The sequence below is a fragment of the Schistocerca piceifrons genome, chromosome 3 (assembly GCF_021461385.2).
Source record: "Schistocerca piceifrons isolate TAMUIC-IGC-003096 chromosome 3, iqSchPice1.1, whole genome shotgun sequence".
NCBI classification, from domain to species: domain Eukaryota; kingdom Metazoa; phylum Arthropoda; class Insecta; order Orthoptera; family Acrididae; genus Schistocerca; species Schistocerca piceifrons.
This window is the reverse complement of record NC_060140.1, coordinates 777,854,463-777,881,825: the sequence shown is the minus strand read 5'-3', so window position 1 is coordinate 777,881,825 and position 27,363 is coordinate 777,854,463. Positions and strand designations below refer to the sequence as shown.

The window sequence follows — 27,363 nt, the reverse complement described above, 5'->3', positions numbered from 1 at the left end:
GGCAAGGAAAGCGTTTCTCAAGAAGAGAAACTTGTTAACATCGAGTATAGATTTAAGTGTCAGGAAGTCGTTTCTGAAAGTATTTGTATGGAGTGTAGCCATGTATGGAAGTGAAACATGGACGATAACTAGTTTGGACAAGAAGAGAATAGAAGCTTTCGAAATGTGGTGCTGCAGAAGAATGCTGAAGATAAGGTGGGTAGATCACGTAACTAATGAGGAGGTATTGAGTAGGATTGGGGAGAAGAGAAGTTTGTGGCACAACTTGACTAGAAGAAGGGATCGGTTGGTAGGACATGTTTTGAGGCATCGAGGGATCACAAATTTAGCATTGGAGGGCACCGTGGAGGGTAAAAATCGTAGAGGGAGACCAAGAGATGAATACACTAAGCAGATTCAGAAGGATGTAGGTTGCAGTAGGTACTGGGAGATGAAGAAGCTTGCACAGGATAGAGTAGCATGGAGAGCTGCATCAAACCAGTCTCAGGACTGAAGACCACAACAACAACAACAACAACCTAAGCACACCACACACATCCATGCCCGAGGCAGGATTCGAACCTGCGACCGTAGCGGTCGCACGGTTCCAGACTGTAGCTCCTAGAACCGCTCGACCACCCCGGCCGGCATGAATGTATATGTATTGGATTCTATTAGGGACGGTATACACTATTCTTATATTTAGACCACGAAAGAGTTTACAGTGGCATAGGACACATTTCCTAAAAATGGATACTTAGCAAATCTGTAATACTGCCCTGGGAATGGTTACTCGCTCGCATAGCGATTTTTTAAAATAATTTATCAATGATGGAGGGCCGCTATCCATTACAAAAAGCGCGCTTGTATAAGGCTTACGATAAATGTCAAATTTGATGACGTTTTAGTGAGACAAAGCTGCAAATCAAAGAAGTTGAGAATACTATTGCTATTCATGATTTCATGCATAAAAATAATTTCTATGTGAAGGTTGTTATACTCTTCGACCACAAACGTAATATCAGATCCTTCACCGTCAAAAATAATTGTTATGTTGTAAGTAGGCTGTTTAGGTTTTCTTATTGGTAACGCCACGTAGCACTCTGTATGAAAAATGACTGGCTGTGCTGTGTGCAGTCTGTGGCTAGTTTGCATTGTTGTCTGCCATTGTAGCGTTGGGCAGTTGGCTGTTAACAGCGCGTAGCGTTGCGCAGTTGGAGGTGAGCCGCCAGCAGTGGTGGATGTGGGGAGAGAAATGGCGGAGTTTTGAAATTTGTAAGACTGGATGTCATGAACTGCTATGTATATTATGATTTTTCAACACTATTAAGGTAAATGCATTGTTTGTTCTCTATTAAAATCTTTCATTTGCTAACTATGCCTATCAGTAGTTAGTGCCATCCGTAGTTTGAATCTTTTATTTAGCTGGCGCTCGCTGTATTGCAGTAGTTCGAGTAACGAAGATTTTTGTGAGATAAGTGATTTGTGAAAGGTATAGGTTAATGTTAGTCAGGGCCACTCTTTTGTAGGGATTATTGAAAGTCAGATTGCGTTGCGCTAAAAATATTGTGTGTCAGTTTAAGCACAGTCATGTATAATTGTTCAAAGGGGACGTTTCAATGTCATCGATATATCGTCTTTAACAGCGGATTTTTTTGGAAATGGCAGAGGCCCGGGTTGTATAGTCACATTCCACGTAATACTCGAATCTATCACTGAGAAACGCCGCAAGATAACTGCCAAGTCCAAGCCATCCGACTGCATATAAAATTTGTTGTTAAAAGTGAAGCAATTGTACGAAGTCAAGAGCCTAATAGGAGCTACATGCTCCAAAGTTTCATCAGTTCACATACGTCAGTGCTTCAAGATGTTATCCTGAGTAACTGAAATAGTCTCATCTAGTGAATGACAGTAAAGTGCAGCCTGGAGAGAAATAGTTATTATGTAAGAGTTGTGCAAGTTCCGTTCTATTAGAAATGGCAAAATTTTCGCGAAATGTGAACTCTTTGCCAATCAGTTGAAGCAAATATTTAGAGACCGGCTCGCCTGGTTTCTCGATCACATTAATGACAGGAAGTGAAGAGAAATTATCTTGTGAGCCTTTATTTGTGCATGCATGTGAGGGGCCTTAGGATTCATCACTCTAAAACTGGGTAAAATTTCGGGGGGGGGGGGGGGAGAGGGGAGGGGGATGATATACGTGCACCCATCTAAGGAAGCCTTAAGCTCTTTAACAAAGTTCTCGACAGGATTGTAATCTATTTCGCGAATATCATCGTCCTGGAAAAACCGCTGTGTTTTTATCTGTGTAGTCAGCTTCATGAACAACGAAAGTGGGGAAACCTGTGCCGGACCGAGACTCGAACTCGGGACCTTTGCGGGCAAGTGCTTTATCATCTGAGCTACCCAAGCACGACTCACGACCGGTCGTCATAGCTCTAATTCCGTCAGTACCTCGTCTCCTACCTTCCAAATAAGGACAGTGAAATCCCTTTTGTCAGTGCGGTCTATAATGACATTATGCCAGAATTGTATGGTCTTAATCATGCTTAGCATATGTGGCCTTCTCAGTGAGTTCACTGGCTTTACAAGCGAATCTCAGTTTATCAGATCTGTTACAGGTAGAAGCACCAAGAGCGATTATACCACGTGTTACCAAGAACGTGGCAGTAGTATCGTCAAGCCTTGGTTGGATGCTATACTTAAGGCCTTTGTTGAGCATGTTCAGTTGCTTTTCACTGAAAACAATATCCGTTATGTTGACAATACGCTCTACAAAGGGAAAGGGGGCCTCGGGTCTCTTAATCCTGTGATATTCTGAGTGACAATAAATTTTTTGAGGCTTATTTAGTTTATGCTGTTGTGCCCTGATAATCAGTTGGGCACTCTCCCATGCAGAAATGTTTAAAATTACAAGCAAATCACCAAAATCAGCCATGGTCATATGCAACACAGCATTAAAATGTGCAATGAAAATTAGAACATTAATCTTATCTTTCTCTGTGAAAAATATTAATCAGGACCTAGCACACTTATGCGTATAAGCATACTCTAAGTATATCCTAAGATGTTTATGGATGAATAACGGAACAAGTTTCTCAACGAATCACTGCTTACTAAACCTTACGCTCATATTTATCTTCACAATATTGTAATTCATTTTACGGAGGAAAGCCGCCGGCATTCTGGATGCCTGACAAAGCAAATCATCATAAAAATTATTCCATTCCATCTTGGCGTGGTGGTAAATCAACCTCATTATTGCTACTATTTAGAAAAAAAAAGGTCGTAGGTTGCACACTGTTCTTTATTAAAGGAGATTCTTGAGCTAATAAAGATCATTGTGCAACATACGACTTTTTTTTTTTTTAATAATAACGTAAGTTTATGTACTACCGTGTTCCTGCGATGCTTGCTCAGATGAGGGGATGCCCTTCTACCACTCAGTGTTTCCAAACACCAAAGAACATAGAAAACCACAGCCTTAACAGTGCACTTACTTTTTGAACATGCCTCGTACTTTGGAGAGAAGGGCGCCAGATCGCTATCCACCTCCATCATCGTTAAGTAAACTTGCCATTATTTTCCAAGAAGAATGGTATAAGAGTCCCTTGGAAACTACACAGGGCCTGTATTTATCCACTCGGAAACGACTGTCCGCAGCTCGTGGTCTCGCTTCCCGAGCACGGGGTCCCAGGTTCGATTCCCGGTGGGGTCAGGAATTTTCACCTGCTTCGAGATGACTGGATATTTCTGTTGTCCTCATTATTTCATCATCACTCATGAAAGTGGGAAGATTGGACTGAGCAAAGGCTGGGGATTTGTACGGTCGCTGATAACCGCGTAGCTGAGCGCTACACAAACCAAACATCATCGTCGGATACGACTGAAAGGTGTTTCAAATGCTAACGGTTTTCCTACATCGTACTGGACACAGCAGTGTATATCTTCCTTGTTACGACTTTTACTTTTCTTCCAAGGTACTGGAATTCCATCACTCCGTCTACCACATGGATCCCAATTTTGATGTCAAATTTACCACTATTTCTGCTCCTCTTCATACTTTCGGCTTTCTTTGGGCTAAAATCAGACCATATTCTGCGCTCATTAGTTACGCTTGTCAACTGTATAGGTCAAACCTGCGCTCTCTTGCAGTTAAGAGGAACACGTCTCTCGTCTCGTCATCTGAAAAAAAATGGTTCAAATAGCTCTGAGCACTATGGGACTTAACATCTGAGGTCATCACTCCCTTAGAACTTAGAACTACTTAAACCTAACTAACCTAAGGACATCACACACATCCATGCCCGAGGCAGGATTCGAACCTGCGACCGTAGCGGTCACGCGGTTCCAGACTGAAGCGCCTAGAACCGCACGGCCACACCGGCTGGCCTAACTCTCAACAGAGAATGTGCCGAGGAGCTGAGATTTACCGATTTAAGCTGTTTTCAGCATCTCGAGTATTGATAAGCATGTAGCACAGCAAAGGCTAGAGTATTAAATAATTAAAATTCTCACTGACTTTCGTTTCAGATAAACATTTGAAGACAAAAGATAACATTTCGTTTTTTTGTGTATTTCGGTTTCTGGCTAGCCCTCAGGTATCTGGGCACTGATTATTGTTACACTGACAATCTAAAAATGCGATCAAAATTTCTTAGGGTTCTGAGGCAGCCGCTGTTAAAATACTCTAAATTAATGAGCCTAAATACATTTCGTCATTATGAAATATTACAGTCTTAAGAAACGAAGTTATGAGCTGGATGTATAGCAAAGCTGACAAATGCCGTTAAAAGAAAACAACAAAGTTGCAAAACAGTTTGACACAAAGCGTAATAGTTTGGAGTGACCTGCTAAAGACCTGGTCCGTCGTACATGGCTACGCCTTACGGCGTCTTGTTTACATAGGCCGCGTCGCTTTTAACACTCTTCACACGTAATACTCCGTGACGCCATGGCAACACCGTCCCCTGATTCCCACGGTGACTCAGCACTGATGGCAATGCCACGTGCAATACACAAAGCCTTCCGTTGTCGTTTTGGTGCTGCTACATAATATGTTCCACTCTGCCGTTTATCTTTGTCTTCAGTGACTTTCTTCAGAAACTTTGCTATTTGCTTCAATAATAACTATATTTTTGAGGATTCCGCATTGAACAAATTATTATTTCTTGTTTATCTGGACCGAGCGAGGTGGCGCAGTGGCTAGCACACTGGACTCGCATTCGGGAGGACGATGGTTCAATCACGCATCCGGCCTCATGATTTAGGTTTTCCGTGATTTCCCTAAATAGCTCCAGGCAAATGCCGGGATGGTTCCTTTGAGAGGACACGGCCGACTTCCTTCCCAAATCCGATGAGACCGATGAGTTCGCTGTCTGGTGTCCTCCCCCAGAGAACCCAACCCAACCTTGTTTATCTGGCCCATTCTGGAAGCTGATTACTGTGGAAAGGCTTAAATAGTCTACGACTTTTTGTGGAAAGTGCGTCCAGTCGCCTTTATAATATATTTAAACCTTTTAGTGTCCAATACCTAGCTTGCGAATATCAGCAGATGTTGGTTCAGGTATTTCATATTATATAGCTGGGCGACGGGATTATGGTGACGTCATACAGTAAATGAGGTTGTAAGGATGATAACTAAACCGGCGGATTATATACCAGGGTACACAACATGCACCTAGATGGCCATGGTATAAGACACAGTTGGATGTCACTTTCACGTCAGCTAAGTTTGAGAAATTGTTTTAGAGATCGTTCTTACGACAATTGTGTGATTTAAGCCAGTGAGTTCCGAGGTTATGGTTGACAGAAGATTATTTACGGATGGTCGATTGAGATGATTATATTGCAGAGTCAGATGGGGAACAAACCTAAGGCCATCGTTTATTGTCTCTGGCATAAATTGGTAGGTCTTGTGTGGAAATATTGTGTAGATAACTGAAATCCTCAATCTCGTCTGGACATCGGAATCTACTATTTTAATTCTTTGCTATTTTACAATATGCCTAGTAATCAACTAAATGTAATGTACAGGTGCCTCACTCAGTTTATTGCTTGAGAAACAACCAGTAAGAAGTGGTATCACTCTACGCTCTCTAGCGAAATGTTTCATCCACACACAGATGAGCCAGATACTATGACAATCTCCTTTGTACCGCGTTAGTCTATCTTTGGAACGCAGTACAGCAGCGATCCTATGTGACATGAATTCGACAATTCATTGACAGGTTTAAGAAGATATATGGCACGCAGACATGTGTCACCAGGTGACGAAATCCCGTAAATTATGGGTTGTTGATTTGTGGGCCCGGAACTGGCACCGATAGCGTCCGAGATGTCTTCCATCGGGTTCAGATCAGACTAATTGGTGGCCAAGACAACGCGAGATCAGTATCGTGCTCCTCAAACCACTGTAGGTCAGACCTTGCCATGGGTCACGGGCAGTTATGGCATCGCCTTCGGTGTAGGCGCCAGATATGGAGGGATACAGGTAGTCCGCAGTAATGTTCACGAATCCCTCTCCTACCCAGGTGCCTAGGATTACTGCCGTACGTCTATGGAAGCTCAGAAGAATATCCGCTGTGGCATAATACTGCTCGCAGGGCCCTACGTTCGTGGCGTGGTGCATGTTACGAGCGGCCGTTCGATTGGATGATGGCGTATCTGCATCTACATCTTTGTCGACATGGCTACTCTGCAGTCAGACGTAAGTGCCTGGCAGAGGGTTCATCGAACCACCTTCACACTAATTTTCTACAACTTTCACTCTCGAACAGCGCGCGGAAAAAGAACACCTACCTCCATATCTTTCCGGGGCAACTCTGATTTCGCTAATATTATTATAATGATCGTTTCTCCCTACGTAGGTCGGCGTCAACAAAATATTTTCGCGCTCGGAGGAGAAAATTGAAACTTCCTGAGAAGATTCCGCTGCTACGAAAAACTTCTTTGTTTTTATGATTTCAGCCCCAGATACTGTATCATATCCGTAACACTCTCCCCCCTATTTCTCGGTATTACAAAACGTGATGTCCATCTTTGAAATTTATCGATGCACGATGTACTCCGTTAATCCTATCTGATAAGGAACTCTCAACGCGCAGAAATACTCCTAAGTAGGACGTACAAGCGTAAAGCACGCAATCTCTTCAGTAGATCTGTTGCATCCTCAAAGTGTTCTGCCAATGAAACACATTTTTCGTTCACCTTCCCTACAACATTTTCTATGTGTTCTTACCAATTAAGTTTTTCGCAATGGTAATTCCTAGGTAAATAGTTGAATTTAGCCGGCTTCAGATTTTGATTGATTTATAGTGTAACCGAAGTTTAACGGATTCCTTTTAGCACTTATGTGGATGACCTCACACTTTTCATTATTTATGATCAATTGCCAATTTTCGAACCATACAGATATACTTTCTAAATCGTTTTGCAATTGGTTTTGATCATTTGATGACTTTACAACTCGGTAAATGACAGCGTTATCTGCAAACAACCTAAGACGACTGTTCAAATTGTCTCCTAAAACGTTTATATAGATCAGGAACAACAGAAGGCCTACAACACTACCTTGCGGAACACCAGCAATCACTTCTGCTTTACTCGATCAATTTTCGTCAGTGACCTCTCTGACAGGAAATCATGAATCCAGCCGCATAACTGAGACGATATTCCAGAAGCACCCAATTTCACTTCAAGCCGCTTGTGGAGTATCGCGTAAAAGCCTTTCTAGAAACCTATAAATATTATAACAACTTGAAATCCCTTGTCGGCAACACTCAACACTTCGTGTGAGTAAAGAGCTAGTGGTGTTTCACAAGAACGATGTTTTCTAAAGCCGAATTGACTATGTGTCAATAGACCGTTCTCTTAGAGGCAATTCATAATATTCGAACAGAATATATTCCAGAAGCCTGCTGCACATCGACGTTCTTGATACAGACCTGTAATTCAGTGGATTACTCTTACTTCCTGTGCAACTTTCCAGTCTTTGGGTACGGATCTTTCGTCGCGCGAGTAATTGTACATGATTGTTAAGTATGGATCTGTTACATTAGCTTACTCTGAAAGGAACCTAACTGGTATACTTTGTGGACTGGATGACTTGTTTTTATTAAGTGATTTAAATTGCTTCACTGCTCCGAGGATATCTACTTCTAGGTACCCGGACACGACCGCACACACTTTCTATGATGAGGTGTGGACGCTCCACCCCTGATCACCTACCCGTTGTTATACCGTCCTTCAGCCTTATCGCCGCAAGAATGACTTCCCGATCGCTTCTGCTCCACTTATACTTTCCTTAGCGCGTCATGTGCCTGCAGTGCAACCAGGCGGCATTCAGTCTCGCGTTAGGCATTGCTCATAATGTTTTGGCGCATGAATGTGTATCGGAGGAAGGACACTTTCCTATCACTAAGACGCCGCGAGAAGAGAGTGCATAATTTTATCCTGATTCCATGAACTGTGCGTCTATCATATTGGGTGGTTCAAAAAAGAGCTGTAAAAGATAGAAACACATAGCGTATGTCACTAGTTATAGGAAGGTTCAAAGTTTTGACACTGCTGCGCTGTTTTTTGTTTCTAGCTACATGGCAACTACACGACAAGAAAAATCATTTTGTGTGTTGGCATATGCGGGAAGTCAATCCAGTGTTCAAGTGTAACGTCCATTCCGCCGCCTATTTAGCGTGAGGCTGCCTCTGCACAAGCAGATTTAAGACTGGTGTAAAAGTTGATTGCACATGCAGAGGGAAGAGCTCACTGATCGGCCACGCACATCTGATGAAAATATCGAGCTTAGCCGAAATGCGTTCACACGGAGCCCTGAGTAGTTCACAAGACGTGCATATGAGGTCTTGCGCATTGCTGTTACTGCGACAATTGCGCCCCGGCGACCCCCCCCCCCCCCCACCACCAAAAAAAAAAAAAGAAATAATAATAATAATAATAATTTGCATTTCAGTTCGCCGGAATACGGTAGAGGGCACTTCCTCTGAGTGACTCATCATTTCGGACGACACGGCGTCTCATCTATCGGGTAAAGTATACCTCCATAACGCAAGTATTTTGTGCTCACAAAATCCCGATGTCGTCCTCGAACCTGAAAATCTCACAAAAATTGATTGTCTTTTGTGCCGTTTCTGTTCACAAAGTTTATGGCCCTTTCCTTTTTTGTGGAGGAAACTGCGATAGGAATGTCATACCTAAACATTTTGCAAAATTGGTTGTTTCCTCAACTTCGCGAAGATTCCAATGATATCACTTTTATGCATGGCGGCGACCAGCCTCAGATTCACCTTGAAGCGCGGCGTTAGCTTAACAACACTATCCCACAACGTTGGATTGGAAGAGATGGACAACAAGATCTTGTTCATTACTTCTGGCGTCCTAGGTCACCAGAACTCACAACTTGCGATATGTTTTCTGTGGAGGTGTATAAAAGACAGTCTTTGTCCAACCTATGGCAGCTACTCGAGTTGAGAAATCGAATTGTTGAAGCTGTCGATTCGACAAATAGGGATCTGTTGATTCGTTTGTGCAATGAAGTGAGCTACCGTTTCAATATTTCTCAAGCAACCCATTGTGCTCACATTGAGTGTATGGTACAGTGTCTGCGCGAACATAAAACTTTCAACCTTCATCTATCTAGTGACACAGCAAAAGTATTTTTAACTGAAATCTGTTCTTTCTTTTTGAACCAGCCTGTATAAACATGATTTCACTGAGTTTCTTTTAGTACAGCATCTCCGGAACTTACATGGTGTATTAAGAACTTTTTGTTAGAAAGTTTCTGATTTCGTTTCTTTAACATTCTTCTGATGCAGCATTCAACTACGTCACGAGTAAGCCCCTTTAATCACTTCTGTACTGCACCAGTTAACTTCTAGAGTGTTCTTTTGCTCGTTTCAGGCGTTTTGTCTGTGAATTATCTACGTAGACCTACAGACGGAGAACCTACTGAATGAAATGATGTCGTTAAAGAACAATGCACAGCAACAATTCGAACCGAAACGAAGTGGTTTAAAAGTTACAGTATATAGTGGGCGCGTTACTGTTGGTGACAACGTCTCTGGTGTTGAATCCCTCGCAGGTAATAATTCAGTGATAACTCACCCTGGAATCGACGCCATAGTGTGCCACGGCAATTACTATTTGAGTACAGCTGAACAATATGGTACGAATCTCAACATCTTCCGACTTCATATTTCCTACATGTTTTACATCTATGTGTTAGGTACGAATCAGCTATTTTATGGTCACAATGAGGCAGTTACTTAAGAATGAACAAAATGAAGAGCAAAATTACATTAATACGAAAATAATGTACAGATCGTGCTCGAATCATCCATTCACTCTAGTGCAGTGGTACTCACTGTGTATTTAAGTGGTTTGGATGATAGTGAAATAAAAACAGTATCTGACTGAAAATAGATTCAGATCACCTGAGTATACAAAAATCCAATGGATTTAATCTCAGACCTTCGCCCCATGTTACCACGAAAGAGAACGTATGACCTAAGGAGACCTGTCTGAGGTCCATTTGGTGCTTTTCAATAGAAGAGCCATGCTGCAGAGACACAATGCTCAGCGAGCAGTCACTTGTAGGAGAAGTAGAGAGTTGCTCCTATATGTATTTTGATGTCTGATGTGAGTACGGAGCAGGAGTACCTGGAACGTATCCAGCCCTAGCCGCTAACATTAGCTGCGAAGTGTGAAATCCTGCACAAGATAAAATGCTTAGTTTCTGGATTCCACAGGGCATTGCTTCGTTAGTAGCAAGGCCAGTTAGCAGTCATGAGAGAGGAGCGGGGATTCCAAAGATCCGCAACACTCGTAGACTTTGTCGATAGTGGACAAGAACATACACAGGACGCAAGCTGTTGGGGGTGAATGACGAAATAAGAAATAATCGCGAGAGTTCATATAAAAGTGTGTAGGTACACTTGCCAATAGTGATATCTATGTTTCTTTGGCGGGGACAGATGTAAATCCTATTAACAAAGCTCCTTTTTCTCTAATTGAGGGAGAGGGTTGGAGGGGGGGGGGGGGGTCCATGAGAATGTGGTAGGTATGGGAATCACAACACCAATGAAGAAGGCTGGGAGACCGGTTTGCCAGTGCTTGTCAAGGAGGTAAACTTTGTTGCTGTATCTCATTATGATGTCTCTCCAATAGCTTGGATGATATATTAACTGGCAAACCGTTTAGGTACACAATTACCAACAGAGAGCACGCTGTAGCAACAGAAGTACAGGCTCCATCAAGTTTCATCCAAATTCTTCTTTCTTCGTCAACATAAAGCATGACCCCACACTCTGTCAGGCATGCCAAACTGCGAACTGAAGTTCCCGCAAAAGCGACAACCATCAGCACACAGATAGCTGTTGAATTTGCGTTAAAAGATGGTCTTATACACGTCCGGAAAGTGCAGCAACAATTAAACGTTGACTGATACTTTTGTTTGACAGTACACCGTTTTGAAACAATATCTTCTCGTTCATACATGAGAACTCTTAATCTGGAGCCTTTAACACTTAAGTCTATAAATAGAATAATTTTTCTTACAGTTTCTTTGCTAATGTTCAATAGATTTAAAACAATAAAATAACAGAAGACGTAAGTGTTCTTTTAAATAACTAAGTAAAATTTTGTATTGACGCTCTTAAAAACTATTAGCGGTTAATTATAAATTAGAAGCACAAAAAATGAGGATGTATTACAGTGTACTGAGTGTTTGTTTTAACTTGAGACAAATAAATATTTCGAAAACGATGCATCATACGAAAAAAAATGTTCAAGGTGAAAAGTTAATGTCAGTAAAGGTGACATATGTCAGAGCTAGAACTGGCCACCTCCTAACCATTCCTCCTGTGTGGGCGGGATCAACTTTGCATTTTCAGATGGGAACCACCACATTTTATTACATATTCATATCCTACGCCAAGAAATGTACTGATTTTCATTCGTGGTAGATGGAACTGCAATCGCCAAATATCAAGTCTACCTGTTTTTTGCAATTAAGAAGCGATGTATTTGATTTAACCTTTCATTTACAATGTAAATGTACACCTTTGTGTTCTGAATTTACGACGAACGTATCCGTTAGGACAGTAGGGCGAAATTTGGGGTTAATAGGCTATGACTGCAAACGACCGACGAGAGTGCCTTTGCTGACAGCACATCGCCTGCAGCGCCTCTCCTGGTCTTGTGACCAAATCGCTTGGACCCCAGACAAATGGAAATCCGTGGCCTGGTCAGATGACTCTCGATTTCACCTGGTGAGAGCATATGGTAGGGCTCGAATGTAGTGAAGACCCCACAAAGCCATGGACCCAAGATGTTAACAAGGCACAGTGTAAGCGGTAGTGGCCCGGTAAGAGTGCGGGCTGTGTTTACATGGAATAGACTGGGTCCTATGGTCCAAGTAAACCGATCATTGATTGGAAATGATTATGTCCGGCTACTTGGAGACCATTTTCAGCCATTCGAGGACTTCATGCAGCCAAACAAAGATAGAATTTTTATGAATGACAATGCGCCATATCAGCTGGCCACAACTGTTCGCGTCTGGTTTGGAGAACATTCTGGACAATTTGAACGAAAGATTTGGCCACCCACATCGCCCGACATGAATCCCATCGAACATTTATTGGAAGTAATCGAGAGGTGAGTTCGTGCACAAAATCCTGCACTGGCAACACTTTCGCAGTAATGGAAGGCTATAGATGCAGCATAGTTCTTTACCTCTGCAAGGGGATTCCAAAGTTGAGCCCATGCCACATCGAGTTTCTGAATTACGCCGGGCAAAAAGGAGATCCGACTCTATTTAAGGAGGTATCCCATGGCTTTGTCATCTCACTGTATTACTTTTCACACAGTGTCGAATGGTTGCTTGTGCTTACGTATACGCAACGGTGACAATGTAGATGGTTCATAGCATAGCACGATGTTTGCTTTGTACAAACGAGCCGTAACATACACTATCGGATCGCTTTGCAAAATTATTTTTTCCTATAACAGCTTATTATAAGTTGCACATTAGCTGTTACAATAAGATGCTACATAGATGATGCATCATTGACTGTACAGGATGTTTCACAATTCTTATTACAAGCTTCTGGGGTTGCAGGGGAGAAACAGTGCATAAACGTCTTGAATAATAACCGCTTGGCTGCACTTATAAATAATTTGTTTAACTACCTGTTTCGTAGCTTCTAAGCCAAATCATCAGGTTATATGTTAAATGATGACATTTAACTTGCGAAGTGGACAGGACCGAACATTCCTTGTCAATGAACAAACGCAATTATCGACTCGTCAGGTAAGCAGGAATTATGGGTCCACGATTCCTCAACCGCACCATGACGACGACAGTAGGCCGAAAGTAGCCGGTTAACCATTAGATCGAAGGTCACAATCCATCAAAAGTGCCATAAATAGAGCAGACTGGGATGCAGGGACATGCAAGCGTGAGGGTACTCAGGTAAGGAGCGGTAGATAAAGCTCTGATAAAAGAACACAAGTCTGGAACTTTTCCGTTAGGACGTAAATTAAATTTGAAGATTGGATCATTTCAAACCTCCCACTTCACGGTACACCCACAGCGGAGACAATTAGCTCTGAGTTATGTGTCCTACAGGAGTTTCCCCATGCGGCTACCTTGCTATTAGTTATGGAAGGCATATCTGTGACGCACGATTTGATAGGCACTACCCACAAATCCTGGTGCACGTTCGTGGAGCGCCACGGTAACCACTTCTAGTTGCGAATATACCAGTTTCTCGCAGCCGTTGCTGTAGTCGGTCGAAAATGGTATATGCTGGACTCAGACGATCCGGAAAACCATGATGAGTAAGACCGCTTCATCTATATGATACATCTTTATTTCTGATCCAACTAGGTTCACGAGGTTTTAGCCACATCTTCAGGAATGCAGATTTATAATTTATTCCAAACGATAAGTAGTAGAAGACGTACCATCTTTGTCCAGTTGTGATAAATAATTTACTCGAAATGGAAAACATTCTCCATACACGCGTTATTCAGAAGTACCATAATGTATCATATCACGAAGCGTGAGATTTGAAAGCGATCCAATCTTCAAACTTATTTTGTATCTGAATTGTACATTTTCCTCATGCATTTAATTTATTCTCAATGGACAAACATCAGCTGAAGAATGGAATAACGACAAGAAAAATTTGTGCCTGATCAGGACTCGAACACGGATTTGCCGCTTATTGCGAGCGGGAGCCTTACAATCTGCTAATCCGTGCATGACACACGGGCGCAACAAAACTTCCATATGTCGTCAATCATGTGTCTACAACCTGTGCTCGTACATCCATTACGTATATTCCCGCACAGGGGAGATATTTTACTTGAAAGTCGCTCGCAGGTATCGGCAGTTAAATACGATATTGCAGTGCGTGTATTACTCCAAATTGTGATGCAATGTCGGTCAGGCACAAATTTTCACTGTCGTCATTCCATTCTACGGCTGATGGTTGTCCTTATTCGCAATTGCCAATACATGAAATGAATTTCATAATGGCTGCAGTCCTGTACCTCCAAAGGAACTTTGCATCGTAATTCAGAATAACACAGGGACTGAGATATCGAATTTATCCGCCGACAGCGGGCAAGCGACTTTGACGTAAAATGTCACTTGTACGGGAATATACATAATGGACGTACGAGTACAGGTTGTAGACTCACAATTGACGACATATGAAAGTTAGGGTCTGGCCGCGAGACGATCACGGATAGCCAAATGGTAAGGCGACTGCTCGCGATAAGCGAGAAATCCGGGTTCGAGTCCTGGTCGGGTACAAATCTTCACAACATGCACTCCATTGATGATGGTTGTACATATTCGCAATTGCGAATACATGAATACATGAAATGCATTTCATGGCACCTGTAGTCTCTGCAGTGCCTTTTCCTTTAGATATGCATGAATAACACTGGCACTGCAATATCGAATTTCCGTCATGTGTTCCTTACCAAAAATTTATTTACTAAGTCCACTCTACAACCCTAGAAGGCTGTTATAGGCGTTGTCAGACACCCTGCATATGATCCTGCCTCATAAGATTGGCGGCAGTACACAGTCTACTCCGGCAAATCAGTTGGAATAAATAATAGAAAACTAATAGAAATAGCTTTTGTCGACACTTACATGCCCAACACAGAGATAATTCAAAGCCATTTCATACCATTTAAGTTGCCAGAAGTAGAGTCACCATGGCGGAATCATTTCTTTCACTGGCCTCATCTTGCGATTACGACTTCGGGCTACATCAATGGCGAAAAACCTGTCCGCGAACAGTGAGAATAGACCTACCAGGCAACTGCACATTGTGTAAGCTCTGTATCCCACATAGGGCTTGAATGGTTGAAAAGAAAGGATATGGATTCGAAGAAGGCATCAGTGGGGAAAGCTAAAAATTGCGGCTCTTTCTGTGTGAGAATGTAGAATATTTTGCTCTGCTATTTCGGCACGTACTTGCAATCTGGTGTTTGCAATTGTAGATGGAGTCGGCCAATGAATAATTTCATCTTTTACAATAGCCAAAGTAAGTGCCTTACCATGAACAACAGAAAGATATAGCCCATTATCCATAACAATGGTTGACAGCCTTGTGAGAGATGGCATACAGATGTTTCAAAAAGCTTCTGAAAATACCATCAAAATAATCACTTGTCTTACAAAAGTTTGATTTTCCAACAGGCACTCTTTCCTCTTGGATGCCATCACTCCAATGTCAGACAATGACTGGCACTGATCCAAGTAGCTAAAGCCTGTGGTTTTCAAAACTGCGCGTAATTAAATTGTACTGTCATTAAAAATATCAATTTTCTGAAACACGAACACTTTCAAATGTGTTGGATGTTCCACAGATAATGTAGAGCGTCTTTCTGGAGTCTATCCAAAACTATCACGTCTTTCTTCCTCAACCGCTTTTCCCCTAGAGTCTGCAGCTTCTTGCTGTTAGGACCATCGCAATCTACAGCGTAACACCGAGCGAGGTGGCGCAGTGATTAGCACACTGGACTCGCATTCGGGAGGACGACGGTTCAATCCCTCGTCCAGCCATCCTGATTTAGGTTTTCCATTATTTCCCTAAACCACTCCAGGCAAATGCCGGGATGGTTCCTTTGAAAGGGCACGGCCGACTTCCTTCCCTGTCCTTCCCTAATCCGATGAGACCGATGACGTCGCTGTCTGGTCTCCTTCCCCAAAACAACCCAACCCAACATACAGTGTACCGTTCTTTCCCTATCATTATAACTATAAGGTGGTTATGGGTTTTGTGTCCTCAGCTGACGACCTCCCTTGTTATTTGTCAGGATTATACAGACACTGGGTTCATGAGATCCCAAAACTCGCGAACATCGAGTCATTTACCGTCACCACTTCATTTCCATAAGAACAGTATAACAACGCGCTTGCTACGCTGACCCGTCATAGGTGTCTCTGACGTCCTACCACGAGTAAGTACGGGTTTGTTGCGAGACGATGACGACAAATTCCGCGTTGGAAACAGTTCCACCCGTGCAGCGACATGACGCGACGCGACGCGACTACTGCCGGCGTATACTGACACCGCAGTTCATCGGCATTCCGAGATAGCGCCAGCTCGCACTCGTTCTCGCACTAGACGGCTGCGTCCAAGCCTGTAACCCTTACATCATGACAGCGGTTCTGCTTTTTTCGAACGTGTTGCAATCCTCGCTACAACCGAAGCAACAGGGGTAAGGACTCACAGTTCTTTTTGTTCTCAACGTTCTCTTCCACCGAACAACCGAATTGGTGGATCTGACTATGTAACACACATTTTTCCTCAGTTCTCACTTCATGTCTTGGGTTTGTACCACCTGTCGTACTATATATGGTTTGAGGTGAAATGGAAGTGGCAAAATTGTTAAGGCTTTCGAGGCCACTTGTTGACAAACTGCCTGTTGCCTTCTGTCTCTGGTTCTTCGGAAGAGATTTGTTTGACGATTTTTCTGACGTTTCACTAGCACCAGAGAGTGTAAGAAGGTGGAGATTGTGGTGTGCGTACTGTAAGACCTTCGGTACACACACCATCAGATTATTTGACTTGTCGCTCTAACGAAGGAGGCGAGTGTCAGCAATATGTCTCGTGGTCTTATCGTGGCGTGTTTATCTTCTGCCGTTAGCTCAGACGATAGAAACGCCATTTGCACGCTTAGAGTAGCAGATTGACGGTGACCAACTTTAAACAGAACTTGATTAATTTTCACACACATTTATTAAAATAATAAAAATCATAGACATTACGTAACTTGATTCTGGATGCTGTTTACAATTGACAATCTGAAGTTCCTTTGGTCTTGGTACGTTAATCTTATTCTCACATATCTGTGATACTTGACGAAGTGTCTATACATTTATCTTCATGGCTATGTACAGGAATATGGTAATCTTATTAGGCGCAAACTGAAACTTGACTATAGACTGGTACAGACTAATGCAGACTGATAAAGACTGACTAATCGGAGGCCTGTACACTCGTTATAATACCTCGCGCGTTCAGATATCACTGCGCGAGTGTGATCCGCGAGGAGAAAAGGTTCTACGTTAGCAGCAATCTCATTGGCTGCGTTACATATTAATACGTGGATCGGCGGAAGCAGAATTTGGTCCGTCTCTAAGGCAGCGCCATCTCGTAGTGCGGAGATGGAAGAGCGCTGCGCCTATTGTGCTTAGCGGGGAACGCTCTAGTGGGTAAGTTGTGTACGCACTGACTACGCGGAACTATGTACACAACAGAGATACAATTGAAATACTAACGAGAAACCATAGAGATAATAAAACTGATACTTTTAGTACAGAATAATGCAAACAGATAGAGCAGCGGCCATTTGAAGCCAAAGTAGTAACTGGTAAATAGATACCCTGACCGGTAAGAACTTTCCCTGATTGACTGAATGAAAAACTAAGAATTATGATATACAGTGTAGAATAACTGCTATTTTACTGATAGTTGTGTCAAATTAAACATATTGAAAACTAATGATATGCAATATGTAATGTCCTTAAAACTAACGTAAGAAACATCCAACAGATTCCAAACTTACGTCGACTGAAAAACATATATTCTCTTTTCTTCATTCTTGTTTTACATTTGTTGCAATCAATAAACATGCTGAAACGGAGTACTGAAGGTATTTTAACGTTTGCACATTTAACTGTACTAAGCTAGATGTAGCAAATTACTCTTCAGCCTCGCAGCAGCACAACGTCAAACAATACCGATACGATCACCTGTCCGGCAGAAGCAAGGTGATTGGCGTTCTCTATTAATTTGAATGTACTTGACACTATGCCTTTCCTTGTCACAAATTTATAAGATATCGATCGTTCAAAAGTGGTTGAAATGACTCTTAATACTATGGAACTTAATATCTGAGGTCATCAGTCTCCTAGACTTAGAACTATTTAAAACTAACTAACCTAAGGACATCACACACATCCATGCCCGAGGCAGGATTCAAACCTGCGACCGTAGCAGCAGCGTGGTTCCGGACTGAAGCGCCTAGAACCGCTCGGCCACAGCGGCCGGCATCGCTCGTTACTCAACATTTGCATGTATGTAACTTTTTCATAAACAACAATGCATTCTAGACAAATACCAGCAAATGATAATAGCGATAAAATAAGTGGAGTAGTCAAAGAACGATATTCATATCAAATTAAGGTTCTTGTAATTTTTAACGGTATGTGATTCATTGAACTGACTACACAACACCGTTGAATTTGGGAAGGAAACTAGAATGTAACGAACCTACAACAGCTGATACAAGGAAAACTTTACAATTTCGACATCACCTTTTTAAAGGATTTGTTGGCCGATTTCAACAAATTCCACAACTAAAACCTTCGCTGATTTTATTGCGAAACTCAACTCGTCACTGAGAACACTGCTAGTAAATGCCACCTCGACCACACTTTTACCGCGACAAAATCGACTTTCATCGCGTATTACACAATATTTTTGAATATTCGTTTGTACTCCACTCCTTCGTCTGATGAGGTGAGTGTTTGTTGTTGACTATTCAGAAGAGCTGCAGTATGTTTCCCGTCATCCTTGCTAAGGAAAAATACGTTCCGAATATTCTCAACACTCCTTTTAACACGTGTTCTCAACATTCCTTTTAATACGTGTGGTCCTTGATGTGGTTTTGTGAAATAATTGATCCGTCTAGGTCACAACAATTAATTCCACAGTAAATTATGAAATTCTAACAAGGCAACCTCCCCATCGCACCCCCCTCAGATTTAGTTATAAGTTTGCACAGTCGATAGGCCTTGAAAAACTGAACACAGATCAACCGAGAAAGCAGGAAGAAGTTGTGTGGAAGTATGAAAAAAATAACCAAAATATACAAACTGAGTAGTCCATGCAGAAGATAGGCAACTCGAGGGAAGGCTTGAACCAAGGATCTCTCGTTCCGCAGCTGCTCACGCTAACCACGGGACCACTGCGCTCCTGAGCTCTGATTATCCTTGATGTTGCCTATCTTGCGCATGGACTACTCAGTTTGTATATTTTGGTTATTTTTTTCATACTTCCACACAACTTCTTCCTGCTTTCTCGATTGATCTGTGTTCAGTTTTTTAAGGCCTATACACTGTGCCAACTTGTAACTAAATCTGAGGGGGGTGCGATGGGGAGGTTCCCTTGTAAGAGGATTTTTAAAACAATTACAAGGACCGCAGTTCGTCCATAATATTGTCTTATTTGGAAGCATTTATGACGCTACACACACATTCAAAAAATAAATGTGTTCTAAGACTGCTGATATAAAAAACCTATACGACGTGGAAGGCTGATCTCATACGGGACTCGCCAGTCAACGATGCCATGCAACATTCCCGTTTGCTTTCGGGGAAGCACGAGGGGCGACGTGTTAACAGAAACTACAAGAGCAAACCACGCAGGGTTACCGTTGACGTCGCGCGGCTTCTGCTGCGACACTTGCGCCGTCATGTCTTCTGCGGCTGTCATTGCGAGGGCGGGCGGCTGCGGTTCGGTACGTAATGCCTGCGGCGCGGTGCTCGCTGTACTGCGTACGCAGCGCAGCAGCTATTTTTATATACTCCGTGGAGAGGAGTGGGGGGACAGGGTAGCGGGGTGGGGCAGGGCACGAGCTCACGACTGGGCTTCACAAATCTCACAGCTGCTTACTGACAAGGTCGTGTTCTTACTGACAAGTCCACAGACACACCGTTGTCCTGTACACGTTTTGTCTCAAACGGACCAGACATACCTTTCACCTTAAGGGGGTGGGGGGGGGGGGGGCTTACAGCTTTGCAAGATTAAAATATACAGAACAAGGCTCGAATTCTTCCATGGTCAGTGTTAATATGTACAAAATCGTTTTGGACATTAGATTTCATCATCTTAAAACCAAAACTACTATTAAACCCGAAGTTTCCACCTTCTTTGCAGCAGTCCTCTTCAGGCCGAATAAAATAGTTTAGTAGCCCTGAAGAGGGCCGTTGCAAAGACGATAGAAACTTCGGGTATAATAGTAGTTTCACTTCCAAAAGTCGCGACGTAATGCCAGAAAAGAATTTCATTCACATCAAGTTGTTATATTTCCGTACTTCCTGTTTTAAATGTTTGTTGAATGTTCAAGTAATGTCAAACACGCACATGTATTGATATTAAAGATCTGAAAAGTGTATTTTATCAGTAATATACAGTGTGTTTATAAACTAGTTATAAAAAGCAACATTTAATTCTGAAAAAGGTAAATAACTTACACAAATGTTCGATAGAGCAAGGCATGCAGTCTATCTTCAACCAAGGTGATGTCGTCACTGAACAGCATCTTCCTTCTACACAAAACACAGCTAATTTTTCTCCGTCACCCTATCTCAAAACTTGCAACAGTTCCAGTTTGCGGAGTTTGAACTACAGGCGTTTCCGTAATAAGTTCCACGCTGTGACACCAGCCATATACGATTCTGAGCTGGCAAATCTGGTTGATTTACTCAGACTACGAATGTAAGTCTGCCGAACTTGTTCAACTGCTGCGTCAGAGGCTATCCTGTCCCGGGGCCCTATGTGATACACACCAGTTTTATTGAAACGATTGTACCAATTAATAACAGTTTGTCTTCGATGTGTTGGCTTGCTGTGTGTAGTCCTGAATCGTCTCTGAATTGTAGCGGATTTGGATTCATGAAACCGAAAACAACACTACACACGCTCTGCACCATCATGCGACTCCGTGATGATTGTAGGAATAACTCACAAGCGCATACCCTCCAGCAGGAACGTCGGAAACTGACAACGATATGCGAGAATGATACGTGAAGAGACACTTCGTTCAGTGCTGTATGAAACATTTCTGTAAGAAAGCCGGCAGCGGTGGCCGAGCGGTTCTAGGCGCTTCAGTCCGGATCCGCACGACTGTTACGGTCGCAGGTTCGAATCCTGCCTCGGGCATGGATGTGTGTGATGTCCTTAGGTTAGTTAGGTTTAAGTAGTTCTAAGTTCTAGGGGACTGATGACCTCAGATGTTAAGTCCCATAGTGCTCAGAGCCATTTGAACCATTTTTCTGTAAGATATTTTCCATTTTCATTACTAAAGCTTACTTTTGTATAATTAATTTATAAACACCCTGTATTATAATTATTATTATATATCCTTTTACGTTCTTTTTCCCGTAATAGCCACGCCTCTCCACACGAATCAAACCGATGACGGCCAGTTGTAAAATCCAAAATACAACTGCTGTCGGGGTTATTGGCGAGCAATACAGACTGGCGCGATAAAGGAAAGGATGAAAGTTGTGGTACCAACGTTCGATACCACACTTGTTAGGGATTGCAGTTATCGACCGCGGTCCGTATTAGTATCGTTGGACCCGCAAGTCGCGGCCAGCGCCGCTCCGCGACTTGTGTCAAGTTTTTAACGAGCTCTCGTCCACTCTTGCTCGGGACGTCAAGTAGTAGAGTAGCATAGCCTTCAGCTGATGGGAAGCAGCCTCTAACAAGGCTCTTATTAACCTATGGCCTAAGTGAGGCCTCAATGGCTACCTGTTTATAATTTAATGTATGCATCCAAGAAGAATCCTGTACAACCAGTTAAGTACAATATATATTATTTTTTACAAACGACTTCAAATTATTTTAGTCGTTGCAGATCCAGACCATGCAGCCAGCACCTTACCGACGTTACTGACAAACCTGCTGTGGTTTATATGTTCCTATTTAGCATTGGTCACCAGTCAACACTGGCGACGAGTCGTTCGTCGTCATCACAACAAAAATGACTTGTTGGTGGAATCATCCTGCCTCGAGTGATCTGTGAATACTGATGATGATGAAGTCCTATGCTCCGTGCCAGAGCGTAGGTGACGATGCGGGAGGAGACCCGCACCGCTGTACTAGGTAAGGTCCTAGTGGAGGTGGTTTGCCATTGCCTTCCTCCGATCGTAATATCCATGAATGATGATGATGAAAACGACACAACACCCAGTCATCTCGAGGCAGGTGAAAATCCATGACCCCGCCGGGAATCGAACCCGGGATCAGGTGTTAGGGGAAGCGAGAACGCTACCGCGAGACCAAGAGCTGCGGACTTGTGTGAATACTAAGGAAAAAAGAACAGTTATCCGTATCCGTTCGTTATACAAGTGTATCGAGCTGGTTCTCATTTGACAGATCATAAGTTTTCCTGAACCGTCGACCTGAAAACTAATATACTGGTAACGGTCCTACTGCATGTGGCACGCTCGATCTTCGTGTCTGGTATCTGTTTTCCCGTTCACTTATGACGAAATTGCAGTTTAAACTAGAATCCAAATCATTTTTCAAATACGAGAAGTATTGCGAGTCGCAAAACCCTTCCCTTGTTCCTTCTAGTGATTGGCACGTTCTCATGGAATTACCAAGATCAGGCAGACTCCACTACGCCACAATTTTTGATGATACTCTTCCTGCCACCAAACTTGTCGGATATCCTAAGGGAGCGATGCCGAGTGCACCATCTGTGTATGAGTCGTCTAAAGCTTTTTCTGTCTATTAGTCCGTAGCTCGTGGTCTTGCGGTAGCGTTCTCTCTTCCCGCGCGGGGTCCCGGGTTCGATTCCCGGCGGGGTCAGGGATTTTCTCTGCCTCTAGATGACTGGGTGTTGTGTGTCTTTCATCATCATTTCATCCTCATTCACTCGCAAGTCACCGTAGTGACGTTAAAGAACTTGTGGAGCGGCGGCCGAACCGCCCCGTGAGGGGTCTCCCGGCCACCAATGCCATACGCTCATTATTATTATCTGTCTATTACATTATTTTAAATACACTGTAAGACAGTAAAAAACGACGCAGCACAAAGGAACTATCCGAATGAGATGGAAATCGGTAGATGTGATCTACATGTATCAGCAAACAAATGATTACGATTTTTGAAAAATTGGATGATTTATCCTCGAGAAAGAGTTTCACAAATTGAGCAAGTCAATAACGTGGTGGTATCTCTGGCCCTTATGCAGGTTGATAGAGGTGCTGGATATCCTCCTAAGGGATACCGTGCCATATTCTGTTTAACTGGCGTATCAGTCGCCAAAATCCCATAATGATCGGAGAGCCCTGCCCACACTGCTCCAAAAGTTTTCAGATGGGGAGGAGATTCGGCGACCTAGCTGGGGAAAGTATAGTTTTTGCAAGCACTAAAACAAGCAGTAGAAACGCTCGCCGTTTGCGGGAGGGCGTTATCTTGCTGAAATGTAAGTTCAGGATTTGTTGCCATTAAGGGCAACAAAACAGAGCTAAAATATCGTCGGTACCGCTGTGCTGTAAGGGTGAGACGGATGACATCCAAAGGGGGCCTCCTAAGGAAATAAATGGCACCACTGTCCGAGGCTTGTCCAGACACGTCTTCGCAGCTCATCGCGGCTCAGTTCGAAACGGCACTCATCACTGAAATAATTTTTCTCCAGTCAACGAGATTCCAAGCCGAAGACGTGTCTGGAGACTCTCCAGACAGCGGTGGGATATCAACCTGATTGTCGTCCGCATTGCGGCCCGACAACCCTGAGTGATGGTCTGGGGTGCCATTCCTTTTCATAGCTGGACTACTTTGGTTGTCATCCGTGGCGCCCTTACAGTACAGCGGTACGTCGACGATATTTTAGCTCTGTTTTGTTGCCCTTAATGGCAACCCATCCTGAACTTCATAAGCAGCAAGATGATGCCCGCCCGCACACGGTGAGAGTTCCTACCGCTTGTCGTGTTTGCTAAACCTTACCTTGGCCAGTCAGACCGCCCGATCTCTCCTCAATTGAATACGTTTGGAGCATCGCACACAGGCCCAATTGGACAAAATATGGCACGATATCCCTCAGGAGAGACTCTATCAGTCAATGCCAAGACGAATAGCTGTTTGCATAATGGCCAGAGGTTGACCACCGCCTTATTGACTTGCTCAATTTGTGAACCTGTGAAACGTCCCCTTTGATCAATTATACATGATGTGCTTAAACTGACACAATATTTTTTTAGCGCAACTACTTTGAATGTCTGTTAATTCATTACACAGCGGTGCTGATAAGCTACGCTCGTCGTCACTATTATTTCTCAGTTTACTTTGAAGCCTAGTGTTTCGTTTTTCACACGCGATTATTGTCACAATATTTCACACAACAATACAGAAAAACACAGTTTGAAGAGCAAAAATAAGAGAACACATTAACATAGCACTGAAAATAATATCTAGTTAATTGCAAGCGCAGCTGCGAAATACTTGCTGCAAATCTACATGCATGCCACAACTGTTTTACTGTACAACAATGAAAGACTGCAACTACAAAGGAGATTTTCTCTACAATTACGCGCTAGCAATAAACAAAAGCTACACTAATTACACAAACTACAAGAAAAAAATCAGGAGATTCCAGTGAGGTATCCTAGGCTAAGGGTCGACATATGAAACGTCCCCTTAGAACAATTGTACAGGACTGTGCTTAACCTGACACACAATATTTTTAGCGCAACGCAATATGACTATCAAACATCCCTGCAAAAGAATGGCCCTTACTAACATTAACCTGTACCTTTCACAAATCACTTACCTCACAAAAATCTTCGTTACTCAAGCTACTGCAATACAGCGAGCGCCACTACTGCCAGCTAAATAAAAGATTCAAACTACGGAAGGCACTAACTACTGATAGGCATAGTTAGCAAATGAAAGATTTTAATAGAGAACAAACAATGTATTTGCCTTAATAGTCATAATATATATAGCAGTTCATGACAAATTACAAAACTCCGCCATCTCTCTCCCCACATCCACCACTGCTGACGGCTCCCCTCCAACTGCGCAACGCTACGCGCTGTTCACATCCAGCTGCCGCTGCCCAACACTACAATGGCAGACAACAATGCAAACTGGCCACAGACTGCACACAGCACAGCCAGTGATTTTCATACAGAGCGCTATGTAACGTTGCCAATAAGAAAACATAAACAGCCTACTTACACCTGTTTCTCTTAAACAAATCATCCATTTTTTTTAAATTGTATTCGTTTGTTTGTGCGTACATGCATATCACATCTATCGATGTCCTTTCCATTCGGATAATTCCATCGTGGCGGTTTTTTTCTTTTTAATAAAGAGTATTCGGTTGCATTTTATCAGGTGGAAATTGGGAAACAGCCCGCAATATGAGATTTCCACTCTGCAGCGGAGTGTGCGCTGATATGAAATTTCCTGGCAGATTAAGACTGTGTGCCGGACCGAGACTCGAACTCGGGAACTTTGCCTTTCGCGGGCAAGTACTCTACCATCTGAGCTACCCAAGCATGACTCACGCCCCGTCCTCACAGCTGTACTTCTGCCAGTACCTCGTCTCCTACGTGGCAGAAGTAAAAATGTGAGGACGGGGCGTGAGTCGTGCCTCAGGTCAGATGGTAGAGTACTTGCCGGCGAAAGGCAAAGCTCCCGAGTTCGAGTCTCGGTCCGGCACACAGTCTTAATCTGCCAGGAAATTTCATATCAGCGCACACTCCGCTGCCGAGTGGAAATTTCATTCTGGAAACATCCCCTAGGCTGTGGCTAAGCCATGTCTCCGCAATATCCTTTCTTCCAGGAGTGCTAGTTCTGCAAGGTTCGCAGCAGAGCTTCTGTAAAGTTTGGAAGGTAGGAGCCGAGGTACTGGCAGAAGTAAAGCTGTGAGGACGAGGCGTGAGTCGTGCTTGGGTAGCCCAGATGGTAGAGCACTTGCCCGCGAAAGGCAAAGATCCCGAGTTCGAGTCTCGGTCCGGCATACAGTTTTAATCTGCCAGGATGATTCAGCTCACAATATGTTTAATTGAGAGTGAGAATCCATCAAAAAACCACACCCGGTCTGGCTCGCGTAGCAGAGGAACGATTGCTAACCCAGCACGAGGAGAAGGAGAAGGCAAACCAGCCAATAGCGTCGACAAACATGCTGGTCTAAAGTTCTGTTTCCTGCCCTCTCCTATACACCACCTGAAAGATATAACAGTTTACTTTGATAATTTGTAATCAAATTAAGGGAACACATTATCACCAACCCGCAGCGTGAATGTGGCGAACTGTATGATATTCAGTTCTTTTTTCTGTTATTGCTTTCATATTGCTGGGAGAGGTTATTACGGAGAACAAAAAGTACATAGCAGTAATGTCTTCAGTCTTAGAACAAGTATGTCACTAAATCCTCTAATTCCACTTGTTTTTTCTGTTTGTTACTACGTAAACGTATCTTATGCTCTTGAATTTATGTCCTCGCATGTCAATATCAAAGAGAATCGCTGACTGTGCGGATGGTGACTTCAGTACTTTGTCGTGCAACTGCTACGACATAAATGACTGTGTAACACGAACAGTGACTGGTGTCGCTAGCGAGTATGATACAGGCACTCTGCTCCATCGTTCGAAACGTGAGATGATTGGGAAAGAGGACGAATGTGAGAAGAAGAACAACAATGACAATAAAAACAACAAAGAGAATGAGGTGCCAAATACGCCATTTGGTAGAAAACTGACGACGATGAAGATGTTGGTAACAAATCATGCATTCCCCCCTCTCCTAATTGCTATTTAAATGACATTGTAGTTTTCTTTGACTCTTCTAATGTGTAATCAAGCTGAATGTGAATGTGGTGAACTGCATGACATTCCATTCGTTTCTGTCTTGTTGCTTTCATAGTACTGACATAGAAGAAGACGATAGCTGCTAAATATCTTCCTATAGAGAAGAAAAACTATTTATCACTTTTTACTGTTATTTTTATTTACTACCAGTTGTATTTATCGATTTTGATAGTCTGCGATGGATTTCAAAGCACTTCACAAAGATCTACAGAAACATAAC

At 43.0% G+C, this 27,363-nt stretch overlaps 1 protein-coding gene across 2 annotated transcripts in view; it reads right to left on the bottom strand.

Moving 5' to 3' along the window:
• LOC124789642 (sialin-like) overlaps window positions 1–20,070 on the bottom strand; it is a 135,249-nt gene extending 115,179 nt beyond the window's left edge. For both annotated transcript variants that reach the window (XM_047257072.1, XM_047257073.1), the window contains exon 1: window positions 19,964–20,070. In XM_047257072.1, coding sequence (XP_047113028.1) covers window positions 19,964–20,024 — 61 coding nt within the window. In that variant the 5' untranslated portion in view covers window positions 20,025–20,070. The remainder of the gene's footprint in view (window positions 1–19,963) is intronic.
• Window positions 20,071–27,363: the final 7,293 nt, after the last annotated feature.